Consider the following 24,525-nt stretch of genomic DNA (forward strand, 5'->3'; position numbering starts at 1 on the left):
TGCTGGTTTCTAGCGAAAAATATTTACATTTATTCATTTAGCAGATGCTTTTATGCACAGCGATAATGAGAGCATTTTTGGCAGATATAAACATAAACATACTGTATCTAAATATAGGCAAATAAGGAAAATTAAGATAATAAGATAACTTGTTTTAAGATATTTTTTTCCTTACTTTAGACAGATTTGTGTAAGCGTGAAAGTAATATTTAGTGAGGCTTAAAACAAGAAAAACAGTTTTCCAGTGGGGTTCATATATTCTCTGAAAACAAGCAATTTTGCCTCTTTCTGTCTAATTTGATCTTTTTTAATAGATTTTTAAACATTTAAGAAAACGATTAAATTTGCAGTCTATTTCTTTTTAATAAACACTCGTGGATCTCGGTTGTGTGTTATTCCAAACAAAAAAGATAACATTCTTTTTCGATAATGTCACCAAATTTCATTTTTCAGACCTCCTGTCCAATACATTACCGGTCAAATGTTTTTGGCCTCTTGAGTGAACTTTTTCTCATTATTTTAAAAAACTTTTGATCTGAAGGTGTATGCTTAAATGTCTGATATTAATTTTATAGACAAAATATAATTTTGAAAACATACGTTACAGATACAGATCGCACCTACAATTTCATCCCGCTCCAGTGAAATCGCTCCACGCTCGCTCAAATTTAAAATTCCTCTGCATGCCTAACACCTGCCATTTTCAGCCGAAGCCTTACCCCCCGTTTACGTTGCGGCACGTTACGGCTCCGGAACTGATCGCGGTTATTCTAGTCTATGCTTGTGTTTACACCAGACACGCCGCGGCACGGTTCAAAAGCATCCCAGAAGTGGCTCTCCGCGCCGCTTCGCTAAAGATAGGCACCTAGTCTATTTTTGGCGAACCGGAGCGAGACAGAGCGATCGCTCCGGCCTTTGGATAAAAACCCGCTCCGCTCACATGCTCTGTCCGATACCAAGCTCAGCCGCTAGATGTCAATGTACCATACGGTTTGTTTAAATGCGACCAACTACAGGACCCATTCAACAAATCATAATAATACAAATTAATATTAACATAAATTAAATTAAATAAAATATAAATAGTTATATTATTAGACACTAGCCAAACACAAACAGGAAGTTAAGTGGGGGTCAGGCGCGCGCTCGTCCGATGAAACGGTCTATATAGAAGGCATTAAATGTCTCTCATCCATCTCTCTTTTTCAAATAAATTGATGTGTTTGTACACCTAAAGAAGCAGATTGGCTTTTGTGCAATTTGGCCTTTAAAAGTTTTTTTTTAAATAAAGAACTCACTGACTCGAAGTCGGTGTCTCAAGGTTGAGGTCTCATAGGGAATGGTTCCGTGGTATTGAATTTTTTGGCAAGCTTGAACTTTGATCATTTGGGACTGATTTGGCAGACATATGTCCGTGGTGTTTTGGCTTCCTCTCACCTATCACACCCAGTGACTCTTGGAAACTTCATCAACAACAAGGTTCTCGCATTTATAACAAGGTTCACTGTGACCCAAACTCCCATTGTGGCTGCACAGAGTGGACAGATTTTGATTGGTTTGGCGTTCATGGGTTTGAACTAGTTTGTTGGGACCAAATCACACACAATGTATTCATAAGAGCGATTTAATATGATTTTCTTTTAGAAGTACTGTACATCTGTCTCTTGCATGCAGGGCATGTTTATGGGTGGCAGGTGGCAATGATAAGAGGGTTTCATTAGAATTCAGATTTGTACAGCAGTACATTATAATTTGTCCGGTTATGGGATGGTGTTGTGTTATACAGTAGTTTTGCCCTAAAATGTTCAGATATTGGCTGCGATGTTCACGAAAGGCCTTCAGAAATGAACACGGACTCAACAGTATGCCTTAAATCCATTAGGATACATTGTAATGGACACTGACACAATACACGTGCTGTAACCACAATACAGAAACTACCAGAAAAGTGATAAATGACAGTGTATATATTGACTATGCAGAGTAAATAAAACTAAGTTATTCTGCAATTAGCTGGTAACTTCATTGGGAAATGCAACATAACATGGTTTTAAAATGACAGTCGTCTTGCGAGCGATTTAAATCAGGGTAATTCAAATCGAGTACTAAAGAAGCATATCTGTCACTTTCTCTAGAACCTAGTGGCGACATGTTGAAAATCCATCACATTATGGCAAAAACATGATAAAATCAGAGTGTGTCTTCATCTTTGTTTTGTGACAGCTGCCGTTTCACAGGGAGACAGAGGCCTGTGTTGTGTTGCATGTTACACAATAATGTCTATTTTTCCAAGTACTGCAGTTATTATACTTTTGTTTTCAGTTTTATTGTAATAATATTTTAAATTATTTTTTCATGTTCATTTCAGTTGATCTTTTAAATGTGCTTTTGTCCTTGTATTAGTTATTTGTTTATAGATCATTTCGGATGACATAAATGATGCTGGACCAGAAGAAATTCCTGTTTCAGTTTTTAACACTACTAAACTAAACATTAAAGGGTTAGTTCACCCAAAAATGAAAATTCTGTCATCATTTACTCACCCTCAGATTGTACCAATACATTTCTTAGTTCTGTTAAACACAAAGGAAGATATTTGGAAGAATGTCAGTAACCAAACAGATCTCATCCTCAATTGACTCACATTGTATTTACTGTATTTTCCCTACTATGGCAGTAAATGGGGGGTGAGATCGGTTTGGTTATTGACATTCTTCCTAATATCTTCCTTTGTGTTTAGCAGAACAAAGAAATTTATACAGGTTTGGAACAACCTGAAGGTGATGACTGAATTTTCATTTTTGGGTGAACTATCCCTTTAACACTACTATCCCTTTAACACACAACGTGATACAACCAACAGAATATTTATAACTGATTTCAAATGTTAAACAAATTTCTTTAAAGTTTAATATAGGCTATATGTATACAGCAAAATCGCCAGTGTCAAAAAAGGTCTCATTAACTCTCACAGTGTTAATGAGTGTTAATTTGTCGTTTTTAACACTGGCGATTGTACTGTGTAAGAGTGAAATAATATAAATTCTAAATAAATAAAAACTGAAACCGGAAGTGCTTCTGGACCAGTGTTTACATCTTGCAAATTAGTCTATATAGGTTTCATTGATTTCTATTTCAGTTTTAGTTGTTGTTAATCATTTCAGTCACTCAACCTAAACGTATCTCAGTTTTTTACTGAGGCAACATTTCTAATGCTCATTTAATGTAAGTTATTTAAATTATATTTTGTTTTATTTGATTTTAATTAACAGAAATGTTTTAATAGTTTTACAGTAGTTTGTTTTAGTAAACTAAAAAACCTTCGCTGTAGATCTTCACCATGCAGATGTGAGGTGATGAGCAATTGAATCTCAGTGTGTTTACCAGAGATTTCAAATGTTGACTGAGGATGAGACATTTATCAAATATGTTGCTCCTTTGCAGAAACACTGCACAAGTTCAGTTTCTTTATTTAAATCTTATTAATCTAATATCAATATCAGATGCAGTGTTAGAGGAAAAGAGAGTTAACAAATGTTTGCCACGTAATCCCTAACATAAATGTTAAAGTTCAGTTTGAGGCAGCCGCTGGAGAACTGGAGTTACATAGAGTTTATATGCTCACTGCACCTGCATAACTGCGTCATCCGTCATAACTGCGTCATGAGCACCAAAACCGTTGTTTACTCAGGTGCTCGAGGATGTGCTGTTGATTGATGGTGTCTTCTCTCCCCCCTCCCCCTTCCCCCAGAGGAAAAGGGTTCGGTACTCTGAGCTGGACTTTGAGGTAAGACCCCAACCCCATCTGCCTGGTGTTTGTGCTTCTGTCCAATATTAGCTGGAGTTTGTCAGTGGACTCAGACAGGAGCCAATGATATTTGGCGCTGTAGTGCTTGTTTCCCCATCACGCATTTAGTGTATTAGCAACAGTCCTACTCATTGCAAAACTGCTCAGTGTTGCACACGCCTTGATTCTGTAGGATGTTCTTGGCACCGTTTCCATGGTTTAACAATAGCCAAAGAGTTTTAACTGTTGGCCGGCCGCCGCCGGTAGTTTGTAGATTTGTTTGTTTTGTCGGCCCTCAACACAAAAAATATTTTGAAGAAATATATGTGAAGAAGTAGGGATGCACCGATACCAATATCGGTATCGGGCCCGATATTAAGCTCATGTACTCGTAAAGATGCACCGATACCAAAGACCGATACCTCATGTGACAACTGACAGAACTGACTGAAATTTGTTGTGAAATTTGCTTCAAAAGTTTGTGACAAGCACATCAAATATTTTTTTCAAAATGTGTTAAAGGTGGAGTTGTTTGTAATTATGAAGCTATTCTATTTTTATTGGTCTCACTGTGTTGTGAAAAATATAGGCATCGGTATTGGCAGAAAAAAATTGGTATTCGTACTCGATCATTAAAAAATGGTATCGGTGCATCCCTATAAGAATAATTTTGTATGCATTTATGTATTTTAAAGTTACAAAAAATATTTTATAAAAAAACTTTTTTAACAATAAAAGCTGGAATGTACATGGCTGTTCTGGAAAAATATATAAATATCATAGAATTTTTTTATAAAATATCATGTGATTTGTGTAATTTCTACCTATTCTGTGCTTCCGTAACTGTCGCAAGTCATCCCCATAATTTTAACAAAACCTAAATTCCCCATTAAATTCAAATTGTTAATTGCTTTTAATTTTAATTTGCTTTTAGTATTAATGTAGTCTTATCTATAAACCAGTGTACTCTACAACAAAATATATAAGCAAATCTTACAGTCCATAACGTTCACCAATACAGACCAAATTTTTTATGACATCATCCTGCACTGCAGCTAATCTTCAAATTCAGGCTGTGAGGTAACTTAAACACTATTCCATATTTAAAATGGGAAGGTGGGATTATAGACGGTTTCAAAACAAAAACATAAACATACGTTTCTGCGCATGCACGATTTTGTGGCCTGAACTTAACTTTCGGTATACACATACTCAAACAATAGAGTGCTTGTATTATTACTGATAACAAGCAAAAAAAAAACAAGAAGAACCTTTACTTGGCTAAACTTTTTTTTTCCAATATTTTGAATTTAGGCTGCGATACCAAGATCAACCGCTAGATGTCAATGTCCCATGCGTTTTCTTTAAAGCAACAAAGAGCCGTTTTCCGACCTTAAAATAATCTGTCTAAAATTATTTTAGTGGTAACAACTCTTAACTGGACAAATTTTACTGCCGCCTCTACCTAAGCAGCCCTCTATCGGCTGAAATCACACTTCTAACTTTGGTTTGCGGGTAGGTTCATAAGCCCTGCCCATCACCTGCTTTACGGCATACGTCACGTTTTACTCATAGCCTGGGTGAAGTTAGCCAACAGCTAACAATAGACGAGACGATCAACGCAAGTCTCCAAATCATCACCATGGCAGAGCCTGCAAAAAAAACAAAAAGGGTTTTGTCGGAGGAAGCAAAGAAAAGAAAGAGAGAGAGTGATCGGACACTAGCCCTGATCACGAATCAATATCGGACGGGCTTACACTCGGTGGCGCGAGCTGAAAGAGGCAACGGGTTGCAAAACTGATGGAGACCTAGCGGTCCTGCTACTGGATTTGTAAGTGTTATATGTACATTTTTCTTACACTCCTGTACTTTTCAGCTTATTTGTTATTAGGATGTGTTCAGGTTGTTCATTGGTGCACCACCGGTTCACAATTTACTGTATAACCGTAAGGTAGCTGAGATAATATTTTGTTGCCCCGGTGTCGATAGCTAGCATGTTGTTTCTCTTTCACAAATTTGTGTAATGCATGTAAACAAAGACTACCAAACCACAATAAACGTTTTGTGGTAAAAATGTAGAGATTCCATAGTTCAGACCAGTTATGCGCGTACACCGGTTACATCAGCTTTGTAAACAAATTCACGTGTATTGAGCTGTCAACGGGGAAACTTTACGACACACGTATCAAACAATTGCACTTATCAACCACATGGGGTAACCATACACCAAAACGGCTCATTTAAATGCGACAAAGTTACACAACCCATTCAACAAATTGTTTATTTAATAAAATTAACAAAACAAAATTCAACAAATCGTTTATTTATTATAATTACTATACAATAAAATAATATAAATTAATATGAATGTAAATTAAATTAAATGTAGGCCTAAATAGTTATATTATTAGCCACTAGCCAGGCCGATAAACAAACACAGACTGGAAGTTAACTTCTGTCCAGGCACGTGCGTCCGATGAAACCGTCTATATGTCCTGCCCTAACTTCCTATATAAGTGGTAATTATATCAGTGAAACATAAAGAGTTGGTTTTCTCTGATGTAATGTTTCAAATTGTACAGATTACAATGAAGACTTTAGATGCAAAAGACATTTTTCTTCTAAAATGATTTTTTTTATCAGGCTCGATGTTAATATTAAAAGTTATTTCACCTTAATGGCAAAGAGGACACATTCATTGGAATTGCTAAACCTAAACATAGGAGCCTGGTAAAAACCCTAATTTTAGAAGCTAATTTCAAACTGCACTTAGAGGCTTTTGCATCTGCAGTTTTAAAATATACAATAAAGTTACTTTACTTTAGACGTAAATTTGAAGACCCACCAAATTGCCTTGAAATGTGCAGTCAATGTTTTCAACGCATCAAACAAAGCTGCACATCAAAGCACTTTGATGAGTCTTCAAAGTTAATTTTATTTCATATTTTAATCTGTGCAATTTTTTGTTTTGTTGAACATAAATAACATACACAAAGAGCCAGGGTAGTGACTTTGCAGCATTGACCGAAACGCTCACACTGGTCCTGTGCCAACAGATTATGCATATTGTTGAGCCCTGGATGTCATGTAATGGTTAAATAATACCATATACTAGCAGGATAATGAGCTAAATATAGATGGATCAAGGCTGTAGAAATACTGACACAGTGTAGAGCTCTTTGAATGTGGAGTGAGTGGCATTACTGTGTGTGAAAGAGACGGACAGCATAATGAGATGCGTGGCGAGTGCACGTGATTGGCTGAGGCTGCCTAGAGGGCACCTCCGTGGAATGATCGACTGCCAGGATCTGGCAAATCTCCAGTCTAAAGACCCCTAATTCATTATTTCCCTGAAGGCACTTGCGTGCTTTTAAACAGACTATACTTGAATTACATTTGAAAGCCTGTAACTTTATGACTGGATATTTGCTCTCCAGTATGGAGACTTCTAAAACAGAGGTATGTTTTGTTACTAACGCACTAAGACGCTTTTAGAGCTTCATAACCTTTTTCATCTGAGTCAACCCTGCATGACATCTCCTTCCCCTCTCAATAAATAAATCAGTTAAATCTTTCTGTGGATTAAAAGATGTGATTCAAGGTTTTTTATACCAATTAAAATACAAATTCTTGAAATCTCTCTTAAAGGGAAATTAAGTAAAATGTAACAGATGTTTCATTGCCATAAGGAAACAAACCGCATAAACCAATCTAAGATGGTTAGCTGCCTTCCCAAGCTTGTTTAATTTGTAATAAAATTAAAAATCTGTGATGAGTAACTCAACCGCAAGTTGTACCAAACCTGTATAAATGTATTTGTTCTGTTAAACACAAAGAAAGATATTTGGAAGAATGTCTGGGGCACCATTGACTACCATAAAAATGGTTGTCAAATGGTGCCCCAGATCTGTTTGTTTTCCTAAATTCTTCAAAATATCTTGTGTTCAACAGAACAAACAAATGAAACATTTTTTTTTCTACCATGGTAGTCAATGATGCCCCAGAAATCTCAGTTGCTTACAAAGAAAGAAAGATAATTGTATACAGGTTTGGAACAACTTGAGGGTAATTCATGACAGAATTTTCATTTTTGGGTGAACTATCCCTTTAAGTTTGGGAACCTTTAGATGGTCAATCTTGAGGACCTGCAAAAACAGCTAAAAATCATTTTGGAATGTCTAGATTAAGCGGTCATAAATCAGTTTTCTAACTATACCATCAGTTATTTGATTTACATGTATCACCGTGTTACAAATACAATTTGTTGTGCTCATTGTTATGCTGTTACTTCAATTCAATACGGTCATACAGACCACATAAATTTTGTTAAAATGATTTGCTTTATAAATACATTAGCTATTAAGACTCTAATAGCTACAGCCTGGCAACAGGACCCGTCTTTAGAAATCACAGAACAGAAGGAACAGTTGAAATTAAATAAATGCTTTCATTTTAATGCCATTAACATTTATAATAAATCTCAAGTTAACATGTTAACTTTGGAAGCCCCGAGAAACATTAAAAGTGTTACATACATTTTTAGAGAAAAGGAAAAAAGACATTTACAACCATAGTTTGCAGAAATAGCGCTTTGTCAGAGCTGATATTTTGGGTTAGAGCAGCTCCATGTCCTCTCTGCATGAAGCCCTGCTGCGTCTGCAAGACAGTTCAGCCAGCTCCAATTAAATCTGTGAAAATCTGTCAGAAGGGAGGAATGACACGGACCAGAGAGCTTTCACATCTTTAATAAACATCAGCTTTATTTGCCATCAGAATCCCTGCACATCATCCATCGAGTTTCTCCCCACTCTTCCGTGGCCTGCCCTTTCTTATTTTTGCTTTTGTTTTTTTATTTGTTTATTTGTTCTCCCCTTCCCTACAGAAAGTGATGCACACTCGCAAAAGACACTCAGAGCTGTACCATGAACTCAACCACTCCACCAAGTTCCACACCATAGACAGGTATAACAGGGACCCTGCCATGTCCTCCTTTAAGGTAAGATTCAAACCCGCGACCCTCGTGAATGGTAAACTGATTCCCACCCCTGACCCCTAAATGCATCACAAAATCACCCTTTAACTGTAATATATCTGTGCTCAACACTAATGTCAACATTTTCACAAATGTACCACAGTGGTTTCAAAGTAACTAGAGCAGTACATTGTTGATCTTCAACTTGCATTATTAAATAATTCTACTAATATCTAAAGAATTTAAGTAAACTACTTTTCTTTGCAGGATACACTATTAAGGTCTTTAAATTCATTCTAACCTGCCTCAAAATAGTTAACCTACAAATGAAATTCTGTCATCATTCACTCACCCTCATGTTATTTCAATTACGTTCTTTCTTCTGCAAACTACAAAAAAAGATATTTTGAAGAATGTCTGTAACCGAAAAACAGCAATACCCATTTACTTCTATTGTACAGACACAAAACCAATCCAAGTCAATGGGTGCTGGTGCTGTTCGGATACCAACATTCTTCAAAATATCTTTTTTGGTGTGTTTTGCAAAGAGAGGCATATAGGTTTGAAATGACAAGACGGTGAGTAAATGATGACAGAATTTGCATTTTTGGTTGAGACATCCCTTTAAAATTACAGGGACAACATTTCATAAACTTTTTGATAAATATAGTTAAAATATGTAGGTAAATTGATTCTGAAAGAATGGCTTGAACTTGTGTATTTCCGAGTTTCCTAATTGGTCTGAAAAATCCTTTGGTGTGGTCTGTGAGAGACTCCTTCAGCTGAACATGCTCTCCTACTGTTTTATCTTGCGCCTTACATTTATTTAAGATAATTATTACGACATTAATAGCTGGATCATACTGCGTCCCCTGCTATTAAACTTCTACACACTGTACATTTGCCTGCTGCAGCACAACTGCTGTCCCACGAAAGAGCTGAGTGTTCACGTTTAAGTTTGCTAGCCTGCTGAATCTTTAATGTGCGATAAGCAGAAGCAACATTGCGAACATCCCCACCGTTTCCAGAGGGTTTTGTCATTAACATTAAAAACAAACTATGCGTGCGTCCTCTGGAATATTACCTGCTTGCAAGTCAAGCGCTCACTTTTAATTTGGGTTTTGTTATGGTCCATTGCAGGCCTTCTTTTTGCGGTACGCTTGAATTGCACAGACGAGCGTCAAGTGTCATTGCATAAGATCAAACTCTTTCTAACCACATTTCAAATGTTTTGACACTATGTACAGTGGCAGCGTTGATGATTCATAATGCTTTTAGCGTTCACCTTTTGATTCGCAATGGGAGAGCATTTGCAGCATAACTTTTTTTATTTAATTCCGCAGGTGTTTGATTATGTTGACACCGCTATAATTACGGTGATAATGGCATTTGTGAGAGTTTGACATAAAAATGAAATTATGCTGTGATGTGCTAAGTCATGTGACATGACAACATTTGGCTCACTTGCACAGGTTGCTGACTAGAGATTTCTTGTTATGTCATTTATAGAAATAATTTATTCATAAAGAAGCAATATTTACATGTATAAAGATATGAAGATTAAAACATAAATAATAAGTATAACGATACAGTCCTACATGACAGATGAAGATCAGTCTACCTCTTAAAACACATCTACCTCAAACTGAACATGACCAAAAGTGCCATCTAAACCACTCTAACAATCCGGCAACCTCCACAGGTTCCTCCTCCACCTCCACCACGACAATCCGAGCCCAATTTAACACGGAGAATGAGCTTCGTTTACAAAGAGAGCCAACGTAAGCATGCCAGCAGACCCCAGAATCCCAGTTTGTGTGATAGGGCCCTGATTTACAGAGGCTCTCATTGGTGCCGTGTAAAATCCTCGTAGAGTTTAAACATTTAGAGTACTAAATGTTGTGGGCTTTTCCATGTGGACCCAACATGGAACGTTACAACGCGCCTTGTGGAGTACTTGTGTTTGTGTCGGTGCATTATAACCTTTAAAAGTGCTTTTAACCCCTAATATCATAAATCAAACCATAAATATAAATTCTAATAAACATGAGTAAATGTACTATAAACCCGATTTAGAGTGGTTGAATTATACCATGTGACCATTGCGTGTGTTGTCACGGTAAGTAAGCACTGTATTCTTGCAGTAAGACAGAAAAATTGATGATGGTAATTTTCTATTTGACCAGTTTTCAGAAACATGGAGTTCAACCGTGTGTATGGGCCGGTAAAGAGATGAGTGCACATTACAAAAAATCTAAGCCTATTCAAGACATTTATTTTAGTCCGCCAAATCATTCTAACAGCTGGTGAGAACAGTGAGCTTAGTGGGGACTCTAACACATCCAAAATGGCCACTTTCAGACACTGTCATTCCTTCTAATCATCTTTATCTCCTACATACTCTCACTTCAATCTCTCGCTCGTACAGCGGGTTCACTTCATCTCCTTGTCTTGCTATGGGGGCATGGGAGCTGCCTTAGTCCCGTAAATTGCTCGTGTTTCTGAGAATGGAGCTTGATGCACTTTGAAAGGCAGTTAACCTCTAAGTGAAGATGCTGGATGAGCTGATAGCTTTAGCGGAGGCACCCCGTATATGATTCCGAATGGATGAAAGACTAGTGCAATTTGTCCAATCTATTCATGCTAATGGAGATCCTACAAATGAACACAGCAGAGAACGCGAGAGCAGAGGGTTGAGAATCAGGCTTTACAAAAATGGATTAGCTGGAAAATTCTGCTCTTTGAGGAATAGTTTGTCCAAATTGTGTCCGCATTTGTTTACCCTCATGTCGGTCAAAACTTGTATGCGACTCTTTCTTCTGTGGAACACCAATGAAGATATTTTGAGAAATATCTGTGTTTTGTGTCAATGGGGGCCAATGTTGTTTGGTTACCAACATTTTTTCAAAATATTCTCTTTTGTGTCATACATGAATGACATATGGGTGAGTAAATGATGACCAAATTGTGTCAATTCTGTCATCATTTACTCACCTTCGAGTTGTTTCAAATCTGTATCAGTTTATTTGTTCTGATGAACACAGAGAAAGATATTTGGAAGAATGCTTGTAACGACAGGTTTTGCGCCCATTGACTCCCAAAGTAGGAAAATGACTTTTGTTCTGTTGAACACAAAAGAAGACATTTTGAAAAATGTACAGCAAACAGTTCTGGGGCACTTTTGACTACCATTGTATTTTTCCTACTATGGAGTCAATGGGGGACTTCTTCCTAATTCTTCCAAATATCTTTCTCTGTGTTAGTCAGAACAAAAAAATGTATACAGATTTGGAACAACTCAAAGGTGAGTAAATGATGACAGAATTTTCATTTTTGTGTGAACTGTCCCTTTAAACCCACTGCGTGCTACTCAGAGGCTGAATTGTAGGTATCTGATGTATGGATGATAAAATGGGTCCCATTTTTAAATTACAAGAGAGGCACAAGCCTCTCTGGTCAAGAGACCAGACTCGGGGGTGAACTCTATTTACACCCTTGCTAAACTAGCACTTGTATGCACTAAACAGTAGTAAATAAAAATAAAACACCCTAAGTATTTTAGCAGCTGCACAGGAGTAAACCGGTCACCACCCACATCTTTGAAAAAATGTAAATTGTTATTTTATAATTCTACCATGATTTATTTAAGTATGGCTTCCAGACAAAAAATCACAGTAAAAGACTTCAACACATTTTTCATCTGGTTGACATTGTTGGCCTTTAAAGGAAAAAAAAACGCTCTGTATTGAAGCAGAAATATGTATCCTTCACATCCACTGAAGTCATCTGCAGTCTAGATGTTAAACACTTTCATCTACAACTAAAACCACTTCACGCAAAGCTTGATTACATCGTGTGACCGTATCAACAGCTGCGAATCGAGCACAACTTTTTTTTACTTTAAATGGTTCATTTAAAGGATTGAGCTCTAAAGCACTAAAGTGGTGGTAATGTATAGTATCAGTAGTGAAGTGGTTTCATGAGTCTAATTTTGTAATTGCCGTGCCCTGAAGGTTAAGCTCTGAACATGTATCAGTGCTCACACATTCGCACAGTTAACCTAGTGAGTCTGATGATTATTAGAGCAAGTGCATCTTTTTCTATTCTTATCATCGTGAGTTTGCCTCATTGAGACTGTTTTCTTGCAAATGGGGTTTTATTGGTATTTTAAGGCCAGCTTTGAAGTTCAAGCACCCTTACAGTTAGGGGGCGGGTAGCAGATGTACTATATGTTCTCTCTTTCACACACTCATTATAGTTTCCAAATTCACTGGAGATTCATCCGGAGACCTCTACAGATTTAAGTCATTAATTCCCAATCTAATTGGTTTCATTAGCACATCTGAAATGATGTCATGCCCTTTTAGGATTCAAAATGTATTTGCCTCTTTGTCCACGCAAATTAGCCTCAAAATTATATTTCTGTACTCCGCATTGTGTTGACCAAACTGGAGGCAGATGCGTGGTTAGACAGCTTAATGAAATGGCTTAAAACTGGGATGGGACTCTGGTACCCACACAGACAGACAAAGCAAATGCTAATTTGCAATCTGTGCCAATTAAGACGTAATTAGTGAGATATGTCACATCGGCAGATTTTCCATGTATGGCTTGGTTCCTGCTGTACTGCCGCTCAGCTCAGGCTTGAATCATGAAATTGAACGATGATATTAATTGTTTTTGATGGTTTGTGTGCTGTTTTGGGCTTGTTGTGTAATTTGTGTTATGTTGGATTGAGGAGAATAAATTACAGATTATTAGTCAAATTGACATAATTGACCGGAGGATGCCAGTTGTCATGGCACCAGATAAGGCTTTTAGCGTACTTCATGCATAATGTATAACTGTGAATGCAGGGAATAGATCTTAGAGCACATATAGGCAGTAAAGGTGACTGTATATGTCTGTATATATCAACATACTGTATATTGTGGTTATCCAATCTTAGTAAGGTTATCGAAGTACGGTAATTCTGGGAATTTGTTGTGATTTTTGGGAACCACAAAGCTCACTGGTATCTCTTGAAGCTAAATGCATTGATTCCTAGCCTAAGCGAAAACTAAGCAAGTTGGGTACTTGGAATCATTTTATTTTGCTGTGTTTGCTTTGCTTTCATTTCATGCGAAAGTGATGAAACCCGTTTTTAATATTTTGATTCTACTACACAAAGACTGAAAATAAGTCAATTTTTGTAAGAAAAAAATGTGTTTGGGTTTCATTCATAAAGTAATTTGCAATGAGTTTTTTTTAGTTTATTTAAAATTGTTCTGTGAACTGTCAAACTCGACTTTTTGAATAAGAAAGTCATCTGATTGGTTTAGTTTGTGGGTGGACCATTAAAAGCCTCTAAAAATATTAAAGGGTTAGTTCGCCCCAAAATAAACATTCTGTCAACATTTATTCACCCTCTTGTCATTCAAAACCTGTTTGTGACTCTTTCTTCTGTGGAACACAAATTAAGATATTTTGAGAAATGTCTCGGTGGTTTTGAGTCCATACAGTGGAAGTCAATGGGTGCCATTGTTGTTTAATCCTTCAAAATAAAAGTCATCCACATTTGAAAAGACATGAGAGTGAGTAAACAATATCAGAAGTTTCAATCTTGGGTGAACTATCCTATTTTATGATAATGCTAAAAGATATCTAGTATAACAAGAGTCTGAAAGTACAGATGAAAAGTACTTGAGCATTCCTGATGGGACTGTGGGGGTACATAAGACAAAGAAGGTAGGAAAACACTGCTATTTTGTATGAAGACACTCATCTCTGACAAAGGCCCTGTCATTCTTCCCTGCTTGTGTTGTGTTGCGTACCCGTGTTGTTTTACTCCATCCACTATATTTAGACTCTTCTTTTGTCTTTTCGTTCTGTATTTTTGTCTGTTTGTTTTATGCATTGTTGCTGCTTTATTTTGTCATAATGCACTGCTGTCAGTCTTTGTCTTTCCTTGGTTTGAAACTACACGTTTTCTGTCATAGTTTGACTGTAACCAGACAGTCACCAAACCCAAGGGCGGCAAACAAAGAAAAGGTAAAAAAAACTCATTCAGAAAGCAGCGTGTCTGAGTCATGGTGCACCTCGACAACATCTCTGTTCCAAAACCAGAGCTCCCTTGTTTCCTTCTAAATGTGTAGGCAGCTGCCTTCTAAAGGAACGTCATAAGTGACAAATGCAGTGTGGGATTGGCTTCTCCACAAAGGATACATGTAGTGCTACCTTTGAATGTGTGAATACTAAAATGAGGTATCTTAGCAGGCAGCAAGTTGTTTACGTTTTGAAAAAGTCTTTGCATCAGCTGCCTCGGTCTGTAGCTTACTAGGTTTTGGAACAGAGCAAGTGCATCTCTCTATCCTTCCCTTCTTAGTCTCCATAGACATTTCAAGTGCAGTACAGAACTCCAACAGTGCCTAATCTCATTCCCCCCTCTGTAGTGCTGCAGTAGACACTGCTCCTTCAATATCTCTTCTTTCATTGTGCAATAGCCGACTTTTACTCTGATCTGTGCTTCTGATGTTTCTCATTTGTGTGGTGGACACTGAATATAAGTTGCGGTCACACTATCGCTGTACGTGTTTTGCGTTCTGCACAAGCCCAATTACAATTTTCTGTTTCAATTTTTCAGTCAGTCTTAGAAGGTGTAGTAGTTTGTGTAGAAGAGACACGGTTGTTAACCCTGCAGAAAGATTAATGGTGAGTCTTTCTCTGATAAACAGACTTAAGTGGTAAGAAAAAAAATAGGAAAATGGAACACGCCATTTGAATTACAGTACATTTGTTTTCATAGCTCATCAGAGCATTTCAGGGTACTGCAGACACACAGGCCATGCGAGTTCTTGATGATGTCATTCTTACCCATAACCACTTTCAGAAGAGAGAGAGAGGAAGGGGGTGCCTAATGAAAAGCTCACGGAAATTTGGTGGTAAAATGCGTAACATGAGAATAGTTAATGTAACTATAACTGAATTTGTGCAGACTAGATCTGTTCCAAAACCCAGTGAGCTGCCTACATAAGGCAATGTAACAACACGACGCTGCCTTTTAAGACAAAATTCTAAGGCAACGCTGCATGTGTCCTTTGCAGAGTAGGAAATCCCAGAATGCTTTGCAAGAGCTCAGTGGAAATACACTGATGGTGATAAATATATTTATTTTAATAATAAAAAGTCTAGTAACCTTGTTTTTGGCTGATTATTTACCATTTATCTAACCACAATTTTACTATGATTAAACTATGGTTATTGAAACAAAACCATGGTTAATTTGTGGTTAGCAGGGTTTGCTAGTCACCATAGTTTTTTACTTTTATGTGTATTTGGTTATATTTCTAAAGGGATAAAAACTGTTAACTTTCATAAGGGATTGTGTGGTCAACTTAGCAAAATGCAGGTTGATTCTCCCATGGGCTTTACATGTAGAGAATCTTAAAGGGATAGTTCACTGAAAAACGAAAATTCTGTCTTCATTTACTCACCTTCAAATTGTTGCAAACCTGTACAAAGTTCTTTGTTCTGTTGAACACAAAGAAAGATATTTGGAACAATGTTAGCAATTTTCAGTTCTGGGACATCATCGACTACCATAGTAGAAAAAAATATTGTATAGTTTTTGTTCTGTGGAACACAAATTAAGTTATTTTGAAGGGTGAGTAAATGATGACAGAATTTTCATTTTGGGGTGAACTGTCCCTTTAATTTGTGTGTTGAAAAAAGTTGCAGACAGTTTAGTGTGGATTCTCCTTTAAAAGGCAGCTGTTTACTGTATGTAGGCAGTAGACAGCAAGCCAGCTCGCTACTGAAAGTTTTGGAACAGAGCTGACGTCTCCATTTCCATGTTGCTTTCAAAGCAGAATACTTCCTCTCCATCCCTGTCACTGTAGCGAACAGCACTAAACCTTCTTCCTCCGCTGTAGTGTTTCACTACAGACATGTCCAATGTGGCTCTTACATGCTAAAGCGAGCAGTCACCTCTCCTGTCATGCTAAGCATAGTGCTGCAGACATTTAGCTTGTCGCTTTCTTTGTGTAAAAGTAAGATGGAGGAAAAGAGTGCACAAGCCTTCGAGGTTGAATCTGCACACTCCTCCATCAAGGTAACAAAAATTCCTCTTCTCTTTTTCTGCCTCTCTCGCTCTCTGCCTCTCTGTCTTTCTGTCTCTGTATGTTTCTTTCCTTCACCCTCATTTTCATTGCAACAGAGGGAAAAGCGATGGAGCATTTCGTCTGCCGGAGGTGAAAAGAATTCTTCGAGTGTAAGTAGCAAAGGCCTGACAAGGAGAGATGGAAAAGCGTGAGGAAGCGAAGGGGGGTTGTTGGAAGGAGGGGAAGCGAGGTGCAGGGAAAAGAAAATTGCGTTAGCATTCTAAGGAATCTTGTCGAGCTCCTCTTCTGCATTAACAACACTTTTGCTCGACAAAATGCTCCTTCTTCAGCGTTTAGCATGCAAATTGGTTGCCAGATTATGCTTTTTGTATCCGTTTTGCCAACTGTCAGCCTGTTACGTTGGGTGAATTATAATCAGGCTGCTATCGCCCCCTTGTGGATGGGAACTTGCTCATGTGAACCTACAAGCTGTTAAACCAAAACAGACCTTTTGAGGCTGTGAATGAAAGGCAAAAAGACATTAATAGAACATGTAGGGAGAAATTGAAGAAAGGTGTTTTGCAGTTGAAATGTTGTACATGTGAGTTCAGTGACTGTATATGTTTTCCATTAAAACTCACCCACTTGCAGTATTATCAACTTGAGTTTAAAGGAATAGTTCCCCCAAATGAACATCCTCCACCCAAGATGCTCTCTTGCATACAATGTAAGTAAATGGTGACCACAGCCAGGACTTTTATTGAATATGAATGCGTGGACTATTAAAGTGCTTACTGGAGCTCTGTTAAATTGCATCCCATATTTAAAAGTCAAATCACTTTGCAACATTTTATGTATTTCAATTTTGGGGGGAGCTATCCCTTTAAACACCCCCCCCCCCACACACACACACACACAACTCACAACAAGAGGGAAGCAGGGGAACTTAATGTCAGTCACACCTCAAAAAGTCATTTATGTGGTGTATTTCAATCTGTCACACGTGCAGTTAGCAGGCGTTTGAGGTGAGGGGGAGCCGGCAGCAGCCGTGTAATTGATCGCCTCAAACGTTCTGAAATATGCAACTTCATACATCTCATTTTCAGGCAGGTGGGAATAGATTCAGGAGGAGACATAGGGTCCTTTTAAATGCACTGACTCTCTTATTTTATATTTCTACAATCCCAACCTCATATTGCCCAAGTCTCTATGTGGTTAGATTAATCTGCCTCTACTGAATAATGCAATTTTCCTACCGTTAAGAGGCCGTATAGCTGTATAGGATACATCATTACTTTATGGAATGTGGAGTATATGCGTTTTCACTGTATAAAGTAATGAACAGCTGGAATAGCCGGGCATAAAATCCACTACAGAAATCCTCTAATGCCAATGAGTGAGTGGCACCATATGTTGTTTAGACTGGTCGTAATTTAGCAACACTTTACTGCCATTTAGACTTTATGCTGATCCATCAGTTGTATTCATTGCAAGATAATGTGTGATTTTGACAAGTACACTACTTTTGTGACAACATGCCCCAAAGGCAGGAATCGGAGGGGTAAGTTGTCACAGCAAAAAAAATATTAAACAGCACATTATTTGCTTCCTTCAACCTTTATTAGTAAAAATCAAGGTGACAGAAATAAAGGTCATAAAAACATACCTTTGTAAGGGAATTATTGAGATCAGATGATATAAAACATGATTTCTGATCATGTTTTAATCCATTTTTTCCTGTTTTGTGAATGTGTCTGTTCAGGACAAATCCACCACAGACGACCAACGATCTTGGGACAGCTTTAAGACCATGATCCCCGAGCAGTCCTGTGGCAGCAGTGAACACAAGGACAGGCTGGAGTTACTCAGTAAAGCCTGGGACACTTCCTCCGCCATCACACCCGACACATCCGAAGGAGACTTCCAGACTGAAGTGTGAACAAACATCGTCCGCAAACTGAGTGAAAACGAAACTCTCTTACATACACTGTCGGTGATCTTCAGCAGGACGTGCTCTTAAGGAATCTGTACTTGTTTACAGGTGTGAGGACAGATCACAGAAGAAGCTCTATTCTATATTTTCACACAGAGACATTAAATGAACGCGTGGGGCTGGAAGTGTATGGTAAAACATTTTTAACAAACTGTTTCTGAAATGTCTTGATTTTATTCCAGAAAAGATTCTCTTTCACCTGTTTGATGATTTGGGACTTAAAAAAAAGAGTAATATTTCTGCACCCTTCTTTTTATAGCGGAACAAAAAAAATCGGTACTGATGATTCGCACACTGTTGAACCCCTTAGGGTTTTTCCTCTTTTCGTTCCTTGGATGATTCTGGTTTCGTTTTCTTTTCTGTTTCTTTATTTTTCAGGGAGAGAGAGAGAGGAAGTCTTGAAAGCGTTCATTAATATGTGCCATCCTTTGCTTTTCATCCCTGCATCAGGCGTACTGTACTCACAACCTCATTCTTTTAGCTTTGAGTTACGTTTTTCTATATTTTAATTTTGAGTCTTTGTCTGATCTTGGATTGTTTTCTAAAAAAAAAAAATACTGCATAAAAAACAAATTACTTCAACTTCAGGTATCATGTTTTGTTGGGTGCACTGGTAAAGGATTTAGGCCTTTATATTTTCATACTGCTGTGACTATGTTTTATTTACGTTTTCCAAATGTTGGACAGGAAAATGTTAACATCAAATTTGCAACTGCCGTTCATGCACACTAGGAACACAGTTTTCATCCCTTGCTGTATGCATTTAGTCCACAAAACAACAAGAGAAATCAAAATCCTTTTCCCTGTTTTTTTCCCACTGTTTTCCAGCAGCTTCAGTGTTCCAGAAACGCTTTACCCATTAAGACACACCTTATGTCTGAGAACTAAATTTAAAGAAGTGTTGGTTGTAACCATTGCTTTTTCATGTTGATCATCCAACACAAAGCTCTGCTTTGAGAGATGGTGCTAGATTTCCATGTTTAAGCTCTCTCTCCGTTTTTGTGTTCATGCAAAAGAAGCGGTTTGTGTTGTTTTCATTTGAATCCCATGCTCTGTTCCAAAACCTAATGAGCTGCCTACGGAAGAAGCGTTTTAAGGCATCATAAGCTCGCTCCTGACATGGAGGCTGTTCTAAAAGGCTGGCAACTTAATTATGCTGCCTTTTAAGGTACCTTGTTTTTCCCACATTCATACCTGTTTATACCAAGAACGTTAACTATAGAGATAACCATAGTAGCGTAAGTATGTTGTGCTTATTCTACTCTTAAATGTTACAGTTTCACATTTTAAGTGCGAGAGCCCTTTGAAATTCAAATAGATTTTGATTGGCTGTCGATGTTTTATCGCTCATCAGCTGGAAAATCTCTTTAAGAAGGCATCCCAACTTCGCTATTCTCGATGGCGATTTTTAGTTATATTAGTCATTCTGTGTGTGAATGCCCTAAAGTCACCATGACTTTTTTTATGGAATATTACAGTGTTTATTATAAATTATTTATCTGTGTGGATCTTTTTTTATTCACATGCTCTCATAATTTTTAGTTGAAATCTGTACTTTCGCTCTAGAGTGACGATCTTTCTCTGATGTCATCAATTAATATCAATTAACCCCTCCTCTTCAACTGTCAGTCATGTCGACATGTTTTTCCATGACTTTAACTTATTAAAATCATTTAACCACTTTCAACTTCATTTTACAAGTTATATGAAATGCAACTAGATTTTCAAGTCCGTTTAATATTATTTAAATCAAGTGAACTAACCCTCAACCTCTGTTTTTCTAATTAGATTTCACTTTGAAATGCGTCACTATGAATTAAAGTCAATCATGACTTTCCATTTTCAAGGACTTTGAAGCAGTATTGCATGTATTTTTTTTGCGAAGAAGGCAATCCCACAATGACAACAAATCCTAGAAAGCCATTCAATACTAAAAAAAACAACAACAGTTAAAAGGAACTTTTTCACCCAATGTGCTCTGTCTTGCTTGATTATTTCAGCATTAGCTTAGCAAGTAAAGCAATAATTGTATGGCTTGCAGCCTATCTAGAGCGTTGCAAATAATCCCCATCTGACTTAAAAGACAGCTGTCTATGCAGACAGCTCGCTAGGTTTTGCAACAGAGCTCCAGTGTTTATTTTCAATGTGTAACCCCAGTCAGCTCGAATTGATTCTGATTTATTTCTGCACTCTTGACTGCAGAGTTTGACAGTTGGCTTAATGCTAAGCAGACTGCAGAGGTCATCTATGCCAACCCATTCCTCTTTACAACCAGTTCATTAGTTGTGTTGGCTGATGTAACAGCACATGGAGAGTTAGAGCAGGAAAGCGAGGGAGACTGAAGGAGAGAGAGAGGGGTGGTAATTATCTTGGGGGAATAACGATTTGTCCTGACATTTTCTTACTTGGCGCAATTTTTATCTGCTCAAAGATCCCTGAAGTCAGCACATCATATAGACACAGATGGCAGGACAAGAGCATGCCATTTCAGCCTTTGGAAGTAATTCGCACTAATGGGGTACACCAGCTCCTCGCTTCCCATGAAATGTCTTTAAACCAATGTGGCAATTAAAAATAGTTTGCTTCTCTTTTCTTAACCATGGGTCAAGACCGACATTAGTGTCAAGCATTGAAACATATGAGTTTTAAGACAATGAATGTTTGGGATTCAAGGCTTAGGTGACAAGTGAGGTCATTGTGAAATACTTCAAGCGGTTGTAAGTTTGACTTGATTTCAGTATTAAAAACCCAACAGGTAAGTCATCTGTTTCAATTCTACGAGAAGTTGCTGTTTGCAACCACACAGTTGTACGCAAACCCTGCTACATTTACAGTGCCTGTTTTATTTTTCTTGCTATTTTTTCTGATGCAGTTTATAGATTTGTCATTCTCCTCTGTATACGTTTACAGAACCGTACTGAGCGTAGCTGGAGCATTACACCCCACATTTTACAAAATGTTTTGAACAGATTTCTGTATTGCTCTTTAAAATCAGAACGGCCTTACCGTCACATAAAATTTGAGATATGTATTTTGAATATGTGCTTTGTGAGGAGGATTACGGTCACTTTTAAAAAATATATGGCGAACAGACGGACCTGTTGAAAATTAAATGCGTTCTCCTGGACTTTCTGATCTATGGGAAGTTTTCTTCACGACTTGTCATGTTTTGATCCTCCCCCTGCCAGCACACACAACTCCATTGGCTAACGAAGACAGCTTTCAGAGAATCCTCCTTGCACCATTCAAGTTTTTATACATAAGATTGTAAAAATTAGTCCTCTACTGTTTTCATAGAGTGTCTTTTTATATGAAAATAAATTTTCAAACTGATGAAAGGCACGTGTAGTTTTTCCTCACGGCCGTGTAGGTGGCCCGCTAAAACTTGAAATCTCACATGAGCGGTAGATTCCCCATCAGGAGATTTGTTTGTGTATATGTGTGAAACCGACAATTATAAGGCTTTGTGTGTGCTGTTCTTGAAGATCTAATTAGCTTCTTTTGTTCTTTGATTCTATAAATATATAGGTGTCTACTGTGCACTCCTTGTTCCCCATGGGTAGGACACCCTATGAATGTCTCATCTCATTTTTGTAAAGGTTTTAATAAGTAATTTTGAAGATAGACTGTGTTTATAATGCTGGTTGCTATTCAAATAAGATAATGATGTGTATTTTGGGCTCAGTGTGAGTTTTGCCAGCTCAATTTATTCAAGAAACAGGGACAAAAGAAGCAATCGTGGTCTCTGTGAAGTCACAAGAATAAATCATCTATTTGGTATGTGATTTCAACAAATGATCAAAGCTCTCTTCCAGAACAATGCCAATTAGCCAGTTGTCCATTTCAAGCAGTCTGTCTTTTTATAAGCGCTCATCGGACCATATTTGGCCCAGATTGTTTCCGGAACAGAACAATGAGTGCAAATTGGGTTTTCTGCAAACGCAAATATTTGGAGGCCCCTCCGGAGCCCAAAAGATTTCGGTCCTGATCCCCTCATCCCTGCCGATCAAGTGAAAGTGTCTGCTGAGGGCCTCTTTGGCCGATTGCCTCATCGTAAATGCAATTGGCTTACTGTCCGATGGGCAGCCTCTTCAAGCCTCAGCGATGTGCTGTGCCTGTAAGTGATCTAATGTGGTGGCTTTGAATGCGGCCCCCAGGCTCCTCCACAACTGCATGGGAGTGGGATGAGTGGAAAGGTTGCTCTCTCTCCAGCAAGGGAAGATTCGTGTCCATGTAATGAGGTGTTCTGCCGAGCCTCCCATACATCTGCCTGCTAATAGCAGCCGCGGCCTCTTCAAATGAGGCTTCGAGAGTAATCTCATGTTCGCTTGTTATTCCTTATGGTATTTTTTGCTCAGGTTGGCAGGTTTAATGTAATTTAACAGAAATCAGCAGTCGTGAGTATTTTCTTTTGTTAGTAAGAGGTTGACCTCTATCAAATGAGCTTAATGGAGACATTAAATGTGACTTTGAGTGTGGTTTGAGTTAAAGCTAAGCATCACTTAAGGGGACAGTTTGCCCAAAAGAAGTCATCTTTATTGCACTATTCAAAATCTGTTCATGACGCTTTCTTGTGTGGAACACAAAAGAAGATATTTTGAGAAATGTTGCAGTGGTTTTGTGTGCATACAATGGAAGTTAATGGGGGCCAATTTCGTTTGGTTACCGACGTTCTTCAAAATATCTTCTTTTGTGATCTGCAGAAGAAAGAAAGTCATACAGGTTTGAAATGACATGAGGGTGAGTAAATGATGACAGAATTTTTATTTTTGGGTGAACTATCCCTTTAAAGGCTTATTATTTACATTTAATCATTTAGCAGACGCTTTTATCCAAATGTAACCAATAGAAGCAATTGGAACAATATAAGGACATCAAAATGCATAAGTGCAGTAAAAACTGGTTTCATAGCCCAGCACAGTGTACAAAAGGTAAGTTTTCTTTTTAGATAGAAAGCGTAGAAAATAAATTAAAGTCAGTACTAATCGGTCAGGTGTTGACGGAAGAGATGTGTTTTCAGCCGAATCTTAAAGATGGCTAAAGAATCTGCTGATCTTGAAGCAGCGGGCAGATCATTCCACAAATGTACATACTCTGTAGTTATTGTTGTTTATTATTTTTCTGTGTTGTGTATTTTTAACAGAAGTGTGTCTTGGCCCTTTCTCTTCTAGGTTCTCAGTCAAGTAGAACATACGCTCTGTGTACATGAAATAATGTGGTCCCTCAAGACATGTAGGACATGCTATGGGTCCTGCTTTTGTTGTTGAGAAATCAAAAGGATCCTCTCCTCTTCCTCATCTTTTGAAGCTGGTAGGATGCATGGTCTCCCCCAGACCTGCAGAAACCGCACATTTACTGAGGGGAAATAATGTGGTTTCATGACGTTAACTAGATGATTCTCCCTCTCTGGATGCCTGGAGGACGGCCATGGATAAAAGATGGCGTGTTCTGTATTGACCACAGGGAATGTCACATGTTTTACTCAACGCAAGGAGCATCAACTCCAACCCAACCTCCAAGGCAAGACAAAAACAGATCCATACTAACATGCTCACATGCCGTCTATGGGGAAATGGCTTTTGATATTACATAGGCACGAATGCATTTGTGGTATGTACGCTCTGCTGGAGCTGTGCTTTTTTCTTTTGAACAGGCATTTTAATGGATTTCTGTATTCCAATGAACTCTTCCTGGT

The 24,525-nt window shown here is 37.9% G+C and overlaps 1 protein-coding gene across 14 annotated transcripts in view; it reads left to right on the forward strand.

Moving 5' to 3' along the window:
- Positions 1-22,158, forward strand: part of adgrb2 (adhesion G protein-coupled receptor B2) — a 253,724-nt gene extending 231,566 nt beyond the window's left edge. For 8 of the 14 annotated variants that reach the window (XM_057354072.1, XM_057354073.1, XM_057354074.1 and 5 more), the window contains 3 exons: positions 3,692-3,787; positions 8,670-8,783; positions 18,600-22,158. In XM_057354072.1, coding sequence (XP_057210055.1) covers positions 3,692-3,787; positions 8,670-8,783; positions 18,600-18,776 — 387 coding nt within the window. In that variant the 3' untranslated portion in view covers positions 18,777-22,158. Of the gene's footprint in view, positions 1-3,691; positions 3,788-8,669; positions 8,784-10,461; positions 10,541-14,737; positions 14,790-18,599 lie in introns of all 14 variants that reach the window. The other 6 variants (XM_057354076.1, XM_057354078.1, XM_057354082.1 and 3 more) reach the window with 6 other exon arrangements.
- Positions 22,159-24,525: the final 2,367 nt, after the last annotated feature.

The sequence above is a fragment of the Triplophysa rosa genome, linkage group LG16 (assembly GCF_024868665.1).
Source record: "Triplophysa rosa linkage group LG16, Trosa_1v2, whole genome shotgun sequence".
Classification (NCBI taxonomy): Eukaryota; Metazoa; Chordata; class Actinopteri; order Cypriniformes; family Nemacheilidae; genus Triplophysa; species Triplophysa rosa.